We start from the raw sequence: 11,469 nt of genomic DNA on the forward strand, positions 1-11,469 counted from the left end.
ATGCAATATTTATAAGTCAAACAGATCATACTACTGCAGTGAAGGATGAATATATTTAAACTTTAACATTTAAACATGTTCCAAGGATTCTCGAAGGGGCAAAAGAAGGTGGAAGCTGTTAAATAAAAAAAAAAAAAAACGTGTGAATCAAAGTCTCGACATGATGTCTGGAAACCGCCAGGACACATTGCACACCGAGTAAAGTATGTGCTACTTAACATTTATCTGAAATCTTTATGATATTTGACTATCATAGATAATGTATGCAAGCAGTGTGTGTTGCACATGACTATGAGCACACTGAAGGACAAAGAGATGAAAAGGGCAATTAACAATCAGTAAGGCTGTTTAAAGACCTGAAGATCGGAAATCTGGCCTTAGTTTCACTTCGGAGCAATCGAGCTGGTGCTGGGAGCTGTTATGCAGGGTGTGTTTTATGTGACTAACTGAAGATAAATGGGCAGTTATAGGCAAATAAAGTAGACTGATCTAACCTCTGCAGACAAGAGCTTCATTTTCCTAACAGACCACTGCCTGCTGAACACAAACCCTTACTTTACATATCCTCAGTGTGCGAGTATGCTTAAAGGCTGACGGCAACTGATTCGAATCGAGCTTTATCGTGCGTAATGTCAATGCAGCACATGTGTGTGAATCTCATCCAACAGCCTAAGATTTAAAGGAATCTCAGGAACTAGCTGGGAGTAAGAGAGGGAACTGTGTCAGAAGTACATTTGCAAGGCACCGTTAAACCAGCAGAACATGTATTTAGATTACAAGGCTTGGCTTCATCGCAGCTGCAGAAGGCACTGAGGGCATGAATGGAAACATCCACTCAAACCAGTTGTAATGGATCTGAGGAGAAAAACAACATCACATGAACTTGAAATGGAAAATCTGCGTGTTTCGTTTTAGTTGTGTGTGCTTTGATTGTATATCACGTCATCTGTTACAAAAAAATTATAATTTAGTGTCATTGTATGTAATCTATTTACCCCCTGCAATTATTTCGCTGAACCTAAAACAGTGACTCCATTTGTGGAATTGAAAACGGTATGTATTATCTTCCCCCAATAGTTTATCTCCCCTCGTCAGAAAATTATGTTCGGGTTTGAATGAGCTGCACAGAAGCTATTATAACATTTAAAAGGGAGCGCATTAATTCAATCAGATACATGCTGGAGGAAGAACAAGGAAGTGATTAAAGATAACCTGAGCACAGGCATGAAGACTACTGGGACTGATGGGATTTTATATTAGGGATCCTGCTCAGTGGAGCTACTGCATTGTCTCAGGAGATCCTCCGTCCGTTTTTATCAGGGACCCTTCCCTTCCCCCGTTCACACTCAAATGAACACGTAAGGCCCTGAGTTCAAACTGTGACTTGGACAGATTAGAGCTGCGTCGCTGCAGTCATGCCTTTTGAAGGATAGGAACACGATGCTAGCCACAGTCAAGCTAATCATTACTCTAATGATCTTTAATAAAATTGTTCCAGCATGACTAACTACTGTGTTCTGAATCAGTTAAATCGGATGAGTTGTTCTAAGACACGATGCGTCATGATATGCCCTAAAAACATATCTGAATAGACTTTGCTGTGATTTTTCACGTACATCCTCTTGGTGTTTCTTGGCAGTCTTAAAGTATGAGGAAGTTGTTTTCTTTTTTTTTGTTTCCTTTTTGACAGGTCAAAGATGTTTTTGTTTTGTTCCCTCAAAATTGTAACACTAATATCTTCCTGCTCTCCATTTCTTCCACTATTATTAATTTCTCCATAAAAATCACTTCATAGCTTCCTTGTTCCATCCAAGAACATGGAGACAGCCCCGCACATATTTAATAAATTTGATTTATCTGGTTTTATAAGCAAGATATTTTCTTTTCTGTGTTAATGATCTAATATTTGTAACGTTGCTTAATATTTTAAAGTAGTACAAAAAAATACTGAATACTGTCTTGCTGAATACTTTAGTCAGTTTCTTCCTGACTAAAGAAAATATTTTTGTTAATGTTTGTTTAATGTCTGTTCAATGTAAATTGTATTTCAAAGGGACTGATTTGACTAATCAAATCAGTCCCTATAAAATAAACACATTTCAAGTGTTTATTTCCACTTGAAATGGCTTAGATCACACAGCTATTTCATGTCAGGTGAGCATGAAATATAAATACTGCATTATTAATCCATAGAAAGCCAATAGCCTATCCATAGGGGGGCAGGAAGAAAATAAAAAAAAAAAGTTTTCACCACCATGCACAGTAAGATCCCTAATCTCAGATTATCTGTACAAGAGTAAAATATTTTAAAAACTCATTTTTAGAATTAGATAAACTATGTTAAATTTGCTTGTTAAAATAAAGACAGATCGACCACAATCTTACTGTAATACCACCTAAAATAAGCAGAATGTATTCATCATTACATTATTGTTACGTTTAAATATTGTTTGATAGCCTTGTTTGGAAATTCGCAGGTAAGTGAGATCCCGCATTCTTCCCACCAGGGGGCAGTAGATCTCCGAGATATGAAGAGTGATTGTTTGAATTAGGCTTTTGTTATTTTATAAAAATCAGCCGTGTAATAGTGCAGTTCATGGTCAAACATATATAATTTTTATATGATCTATAGAACACACATATTCACCTTTTATCTTTTCTTTAAAACAACAACAACAATAAAAACACCTCTTATTCACATTTTTGTAATTTCACATGATTATGTTGTCTGTTTACTTTTGGCAGCTGTATCTTTTTTAATATATATTATAATATTATAATGATAGATACAACAGGTGTACTTTGAATGAAATGAAGTTGAATTCATTAATATCAAACCTATTACTTAAAATAAATATATAAATGTGAAAAAAAATATCACCCACTCTGAAATCCTGCATATTTTTGCCAAACATATTTGGACAAAAGAGTAGTTTGTGTTGATTTGAAAATTTCAATGAATAGAAACAAAACGCAGAAGCTGAAGTCAAGGCATTTTGTTAATGGATGAATGAAACCTTAATGTGTATTTCCACTTGAAATGGCTTAGATCACACAGCTATTTCATGTCAGGTCAGCATGAAGAGAACATCTTTCCTTTTGCCTTTTATACATTTGAAAATTATTTGTGCATGCCCCTGACAGATAAGTGAGAGTAAACACCATGGGAAGATTGAAAGCGCTACCTTCATTCTTTTAGAAGAAAACCTTAGCAGTTTATTAGGGACGATGTCTCAAAAAGATTTAAAATCGGTCATTTCTCCACAAGGAAATTAGTCTACAAGTGTAGGACATTCAAAATAGATGCCAACATTCCCAGATCTGGCTGTCTACGCCGTGAAAGAAGACCAACATGCTAAAATAAATATTCAATAGCATCTAAAATGACATCACAAGATCTATAATCTACAGCAGGCTCCTGCTGCTGCTATTGATAGGAAAGTGATTGCTTGTACAGTCAGAAAAGGACACAGCTGACTGGCACAAATCAGATATTTAGATGATCTACCACCCATGTTTTTAGCGAAACTGCTCAAGTCATATATTGTGAAAAGAGCGCAGAGCTCATCCTGCCAGATGCTTTTGTGCATTTGTGTCACATTGAAGAATGGAGGGGATAAGGCTTGTGCTGTAGCAGCCCCTAGACTCTGGAAAAGCCTGACATTTGATGTGTGTGCTGCAAAGCCTCTCTTGAAAAAAAATTACATTTTTATTTTTTTTTTATTTCAAGTTCATTTAGATCTGAGTTTTTATTCTGTGTTGTCTGCTTATTAAGCTGATTTTTAATTTCATTTTCTCTATTTCACTGGTAATATCAAATTTTATTTTACATTTTAAGTTTTTTTTAATCGTGTGAAGTCAATTTTATTGTCTGTAAATTTGCTACATAAATAAAACTTACATTGACATTGCACAGGTTTAACTTTCATAAGAGGTGTGTAAGGAGGAAATTATTTATCTCTAGAAAAATGAAGGCCAGACTAAAGCTGGGCACACAGACAAACACCAGCAATTCCAGGATAATGTTGAATTTATTGGACACGAGGGGACCGAGAATGTTTGTCGTAAACAAAATACATCCAGCACTCCAGGAAAATAACCTAACACACTGTGAAGCACACGACTGGCAATGTTGTGGTTTGTGGATGCTTTGCTACAGCAGGACCTGCTCGGCTCACCAGCACGGAATCAATCATAAAATCTGCTGTGTATCAAAAACTGGTTGTTCTGCAACATGAAAATGTCCCAAAACATACCAGTGAATCCAGCAGACACCGGCTGAGGAATAAGAAATGGTGAGTCATAGGCTGAGTCAAAACTTTTATGCCTCTCTCATTGAGATTAGAATAAGGGGGCTTTGAAATGTGCTGTACATGCAAGAAACATCTTAAACATTTTACAGCTGAAAATAAGGAATGAGGAAAGCATTCCTCAGATGTCAGTGTAGTAGGTAGGCTAAAAGAGTCACCTCCCAGAGGTTATATCCAGCAAAAGAGGGGAGATTTCAGGAGTCTGGTGGTGTAACTATCTTGTAGTAACTTGCTCTGAAATTTGCCTCCAAATGCCAAAACATTAGGAAGAAATGGCTGTCAAAGTTTTGCTCCCTCTATACCTACTTTATCACAAAGGAAAAGATCATTTACTTAATATTTCAACAACCTGTTGCAAAATGTATGTAATATGACTATTCAGAAGATGTACGTCTCGATGGCACAACTTTCTAATTGTTTTCTTTGTTTACACGCAACAGTCAGCCTTCCTGTAAGGAAGTAGTTTCCACTTCACGCTGTCGAAGTAGTACAAGGAAGAACGCTCAAGAATTACCTGGTAAGTTACTGGAAACATTCCTCTGATGTTATCACTGCAACGAGGACGCCCAACTGGTTTTGAAATTGAAGAGTTTACACAATGAAAGACTATGGCCTCATTGTTATAAGTTTATGGACAAAAGTTTTTTTGTTTTTTTTTATCAGTAAGGACGACCTCCTAAAAAGGGATTCACTGCTTTTTTTTAACCTCCTTTTTATGTTAAGCAATAACTTAGATAGTAAAACACTTACTGTTTTGATAAAGAGATACAAAAGCTTTAAAGATTAGTTTCACTTTATTTAAAATCCCATTCATGCAGAGTTAATAACGCAAATGATTAATACGATAAGTAAACTTGTTGAAATGTCAAAAGGCATTGTGTAAAGTGGAGAACAAAATTAATAGCACCTTAATATAAGCTCATGTAAAAGAAGCTTGTTGGTCATTGGCCTTCGCTTGCAACGAGGTCATGGTGACGGTTCAATGAACAACATTGCTACAAAACCAATAAACAGAAAACACTGGACAGGTCAGTGCTAACTTTTGTTAGAAACTTAAACCTCTGTAGATAGAAAGAGAAAAGAATGACGCACAGAAAACAAAATTATGATTCAAACAAATGAACTAAAAAAAAAAAAAAAAAAATCCCAGTCATCTCAGTCAATTTAGATTTTTGATCTGGGCAAGATGGCTCATCATTCAGGGCCAAATGGCCAAAGGAGCATCACAAACGTCACTTGAGTTGGACACTATACGGATAAAGTATTTTCAAGATTCTACAACTCATGTAATTGTTCTGTAAAATAATAATAATAATAATAATTATAATAAATTTTATTTATAAGTGCCTGTTACGGCCCTAGGCCTTGTAGGCTGGGCTGCAGGTGTTGCTTTTGTCTGTCTTTGTGCTCCTCCCCTTTGCAGGTGTCTCTGGTTCGTTGATTGGGAGCACAGAGTACTTGAACCTGGCTGTCTCCGTCTTCTGGGTCGCCTTCAGCGTCGCATCACTCTGCTGATTGACACTGGTGGTGTTTGTTGCCAGGCCTCAGCTCTCCTCCTTTTTGCACATTTGAGTTTGTCTTTGTTTTTGCACTTCAACACTTCCATATGCACTCATACAACACATCCAAGCATTTGCATTACACTACTGATACTGATATCCACAATCCATTGTTGTTTTTGTTAATAAATATTAATTTAAATGCACTTTAACCCCTGCATGGTCTCCCGTTTTGTTATGACCTTGAGCCAGTCGTAACAGTGCCTTTCTAGACACTCAAGGACACTGTAAAAAATACACTAAATCAATTAAAAAAATACAACAATAAATAATAAACCCACTTAGAAAGCACAAAGGGCATTAGATATAAAAAGCAGCTTTAAACAAATGTGTTTGGAGTTGTGATTTGAAGCAGGCGAGTGAATCAATATTTCTGTGTTGGGATGGTAATGAGTTCCAGAGAGGAGGAGAAGTGCAGCTGAATGGATTATAACCCATAATACTGAGGCAGGCAGAAAGGATGGACAGGTGGATTGAGGAAGAGGATGGAAGAAAGGGGTGGGGAATGTGAACACGAAGAAGGTCAGACAGATATGGAGGGGCGAGGCAGTGAATGGCCTTAAATGTTAACAAAAGGATTTTGAATTGAATATGAACCTGTACTGGAAGCCATATCCTCCATATCCTCCATCACCAAAGCTGATGGAGGACATTGAGGACATTACTGATGTAGTTAAACGAGGGGGGTTCAGGTTATGATATGGGCAGCTGAGTTCTGAACCATTTGGAGCTTATGAAGGGATTTCTGAGAAAGACTGTAGAGGAGAGAGCTGCAGTAGTCCAGACAGGAAGTGACAAGGCTGTGGACAGTGTGGGGGGTGGTGGAGGAGTGAAGGCGGTTGATATTACGTAGGTGGAAGTTGGCAGACGTGGTGACATTAATGATGCGGGATTTGAAGGATAGTGTTCTGTCAAGGACAAGGCGAGTATTACATCCCAAAGAGGGTGGTTGAAAACAAATAACAAATCGCTGCCTCGCCCCTCCATATCTGTCTGACCTTCTTGATTCAGTTGAAAAAACTATGTTAGTTAATCCTTACTAAAGTGATTTGAATGTTGAAGATTTAAAATTTAATTTAAAACCCATTTATTTTGGCTCACTTGATTTCAATTGCTTGCTATTGACTGGGTTATTGTGATTAAAAACATCACCATGGTAATGTTGTCAAGGGGACAGCATCAACAATTTCAAAATTCTGATTTTAAGTAAAATTCCAGTTAGCTTCTGGGGGACAGAAGGAGCTGGACCAGGAACGGTTTAAGGTAACTTATTTGTCTGTCCAATTTTTTTTATGATTTTACTTTATGAACAAGAAAATGTTGAATTTTGAAAAGAGATCTGTTTCTTCTACTTTAACTAACACAGTAAACATTAACAGCAGTTAATTAAAAATCCATACACTTGGTAGAGTAACAGAGCAATTTAGGTGACATGGGACATGTAAAATGTCTTTCAGAAGCACTGCTTTTAATTGCAATAAAAACATAAGACAAAAAAACAAACACATTAGTTTCAGAGAATCTAAACCATACCTCAGACGTTTACAGAGCAAGTCACTGTTTTTATGTGAGAAAAGATTGTTTTCTTTTATCACAAAAAAAAATAGTTATATTTCTTATTATCCTTTTAGTACAAGTTATTCTTTCCTGATAAGAAAATGTTTGGTGTTTTTGATAGATTATTTGTGTGTGGGTGTGTCTGTACAATTCAGATCTTTCCACCAAGTCAATTAGTAGTTACTGATCATGTTAAACAGAACTGTTATCATTCAAAATCTACTGTTGTGGTTGGTTGTTAATATCTATTTAATTTGGACAAGCTTTAATTTTTTAAGTATTATCTTCAGATTATATGTCATGTTCAATCACTGCAACATTTTTTTTTTTTCGTTTTATTGTTTTATTTGTGAGGGGGGGGGGGAAATCGAACTACAGTCATTTAAATTGCGCATAAAAGATGGTGATGACAAAGACAGTGCCGAAAGAAGGAATTATTATTCAAATTAAATTATTTAAATTTCAAAAGATTTTTTGTTACTAATTTCTACAGATTAGAATCAAAAAATATATTTATTTGGTTCATTTATTCAAGTAAAGTCAATCTTTTTCTGTACCTCAAAGCAATGGTGAAAGATGACCCTTGGGTTGGGACCTGGAGGCCCCATAGGCCGAGAGGACTCATATCTGCACAGTATGGGACTCCTGGTCCTAAATATGTATTACCTGGTCTAACAGGTGAGAGTACATTTAGCATAGCTTGCAGTTATGAATTTCATAGTTCAGGAGTTAAACTTTTTTTTTTTTTTTGTATTTTATTAATTGTCTTCTTTTGTTGCAATTCAAGGTGCAAATAACCATGATGTAACAAAGCCTAAAGCACCAGCGTACTCTATAAGTGCTCGTTCCAAAGTGACAAACGCCGACTGTTCCCCTGGACCCAAGTATATGCTCCCCCCCAATATAACCAGATTTGGCAAAGATGGGACACCGGCATTTTCAATACATGGTCGTCCAAAGCCCTTTGCAATGTTCCGTACTCCTGGACCTGGTCAGTTAGGGCTGTCGCAAAACACAACAACCGCTTGTTGAAGAGCACATGCGAAACATAATTTTGTTCACGTTAACTGAGTTTTTTTTGTTTTACTTTCTTTCTCTAATTTTCTTTGGTATTTTAGCACAGTACTACCCAGAGCATGCAACAAAGAGTTTGTACAGGTCCGCCCCTTCATTTACTCTCTCTGGGAGAAACAAAGATATTGCTAAAAGCCAAACTCCAGGTGAGGACGGAATTTGCTATGTGCGTCGTCACTGTATCTGTACTGAAAAATTTTACTACATTTTAAGCAGTGTTGTGAAATAGTATTTGCCCCTTACAGATTTCCTGTTTTTCTTTTTTGTGTGGTTACTTTTTTTGATTATGTTTCAGATAATCTTTCAAATTTTATAGTCAGATAATTATCTCTTCCCCTTTTAGGTCCAGCTACCTACAAACTCCCAGGTATAATTGGGACAAAAGAAATAACAAGCCCTTCATCTCCCTCCTTCACACTCATGGGCCGCACACAAAAAGGATCCTTTTTTGAGGATCTTAGAAAGGTAAAAAAAAAAAAAAAGAACAGTCCTTGAAACTGATCAAAATGCCAGATTTACCATTGCTTTCTTGAACTGTGGTGTCCCTTTTCAGACTCCAGGTCCTGCTGCCTATAATCCTGCAGACCCGTATTTCTCCAGGTCAAAACCGCCACAGTGTACAATGAAAGGTCGCAATTTCCTTCCTGACAAAAATGCACAAGCACCGGGTCCAGGAACATACTATCCAGAGAAGGTAAACAACATTTCTTGTACAAGAAACAAAGATGAAATCCTAAGCTTCCTAACACATTCTCTTTCTTCTTTACAGACAACCTTTATAAAACCAAAAGCACCCAGCGTAACCTTTGGAATTCACCATTCGCCGTACACAATCCCCTTTATTGTGAACATGGATGGTTTCTTCTAAAGAGCTGAGTTCAATAAAACTCAATAAGCAAAGAACAAGATAACTGTGATCATTTTACTCCTTTAGCTTTATTTTCGCAGCAAATTTAATAATGCAATAACTTTACTTTGCATTGGCATTGATTTGCTCTCAATATTAATGGGCTAAGAATTTAGCTGATGAAACACAATTTCAGTTTAACAGCACCTGAAACTGTTACAGGGTGATTTTTTTAAATTTTATTTTATTATTTTAAGCACTTCTGAATTAGCAATGTTCATTCTACTATCAAAAAGTTATAATTAAAGGTTATTTTCTTTTGTTTTTAAGTTATCCTACTACTTTTTTTTTTTTTTTTGGTTTGCTTTTTTTACTGAAAACAATTCCTGATCCTATGTTGGTTGTCAGAGCAGGAGTCCATGCATTTCACATGTTTGTTATTGTCGCACAGAGCATACATATTTGCATAATATTTATTTACATTTAAACCAAAACAATCTTGTTTTGCCAAACAATGTCGACAAAATGTGTTTTCTAACTTCTGAAAAACAAACAAAAAAGAAAAAAAATAGCACAATTAGCCGTAAACTGTCAGTGGATTCATGAATGTTTTCCGCTTGCCCAGTGGAATGGCTTTTGGAACGACATCTCAAGATGTTGAAGTAATCCCCAAATCACGAGCTCATCAAGTCAAATGTGTGCTTGTATTGGAATTCAACAGATATTGGAATGGAATTGCTGTTGTTTGCCATTTCAGAAAAAAATAAATGTTTTTTTTTTTTTTTAATCACAATTTAATGAGCTGTAGGTTAACTTAACAGCTAATGACAAGTGTTTTTCAGGTCTGGAAATAAAATAAACAACAGAAAAAGCCAATAAGAGCCTGAAATCTCAAATTATTAAAGAGAGATTGATGTAAAATGTAGTGGGTGGCTTAAGCGACACCATTATGAACTCACAGCTACAAGGGGAAGGATGTTCTTCAGTCTGGACGGAGAAAGAAGGTGAGTGGTTCAAGACAAATAGGGGGATGTTGTTGAACATTATAATTTTTGCACTGGTTTCTGCATGCTAGTGTAAATGTCCTTTAGAAAAGGCAGATTGCTGATGGTCAGTATTTCACATTTCTCCAGTCTTTGCAGCCATGTAACAAAACCAGTGAAATGAAGTAAGAATAGGAACACGTTCAAGTGTTAGTTGCTTCATAAAATTTTTGTTGGGCATATTTAATGTAGTTGAATATTTATGGGTCATGAAAGGTAGGGCATATTCTACACACACTTGGTGGGTATTATTTAGCGTTTCAAAATAGAAGGATGCTATACAAATGATAAGCTGGTTTATTTCAGTTAGTTTATCATTCATACACAAGACAATCAAAAGAGCTTCACATGAAATTAGAAGAGGAATATTTAAATCACATAACCTGTTAAGCTTTTGCAAAAAAGGAGATGTCCGGCCAGTTCTTGAACTAGAGAAAACAACAGAAAATTAAAAAGAAAGAAAAGCAGGAAAAATAATTATACAAATTAAGCAGTGCTGCAAATGCAAAAAAAAAAAAAACAAGAATTAATGGCGCTATAGAATAAAAAATAGGCTAAAGATAAAGATTGGAATTTTTTTGCTTTTTTTAAATATTTGTAGTGAAAAATTAAAACCTTTTCTTTGAAAGAATTGTTCAGATGGAAAAAAAGAAAACATACCATAAGGTGATATTATTCTACATTAGACAATTTAAATGGCAGATATATTGGCATGTCTGCTATTTAAATTGCCATTATTTGTGTTGTGTTGGTAATAAGTCAGACTATCATTATCTTAACCGTTATTAAATTGTGAAGATCCAGAAAAAACAAATAAACAAAAAAAAAGATATTGAGTTTTTCATAAAAATTATAATAAATTCTTACTCACTGAATAATTTCTTCTCAGTTTGGTCAATTAGACAGTTTGTTTAAACAGACGAGTTCGTTCAATAGCTTTTATTTTTAAAAAAGAATTTAGGACCCAAGGGGCCAACATAAGAAGACTCGGTTTGCCTGTTCTTTAATGAGTCCTTAAATTCATGATTTATTTCTCAATAAAATAGAGTTAATCACATCCCACTCCATAACCCTAAGCG

At 35.7% G+C, this 11,469-nt stretch overlaps 1 protein-coding gene across 1 annotated transcript; it reads left to right on the forward strand.

Annotated features, from left to right (window-relative positions):
* The first annotated feature begins 7,572 nt into the window (after window positions 1–7,572).
* On the forward strand, window positions 7,573–9,526 carry LOC106929221 (ciliary microtubule associated protein 1A-like). The gene is made up of 6 exons (XM_015005965.2): window positions 7,573–8,104; window positions 8,214–8,417; window positions 8,545–8,646; window positions 8,844–8,965; window positions 9,054–9,194; window positions 9,270–9,526. Exons 1-6 carry the CDS (start codon window positions 7,993–7,995, stop codon window positions 9,366–9,368), a joined length of 780 nt encoding a protein of 259 aa, XP_014861451.1. The 5' UTR covers window positions 7,573–7,992; the 3' UTR covers window positions 9,369–9,526.
* The last annotated feature ends 1,943 nt before the right edge of the window (window positions 9,527–11,469 follow it).

Source organism: Poecilia mexicana, unplaced genomic scaffold (assembly GCF_051168715.1).
Source record: "Poecilia mexicana isolate PSO_F unplaced genomic scaffold, ASM5116871v1 scaffold_6, whole genome shotgun sequence".
NCBI lineage: Eukaryota > Metazoa > Chordata > Actinopteri > Cyprinodontiformes > Poeciliidae > Poecilia > Poecilia mexicana.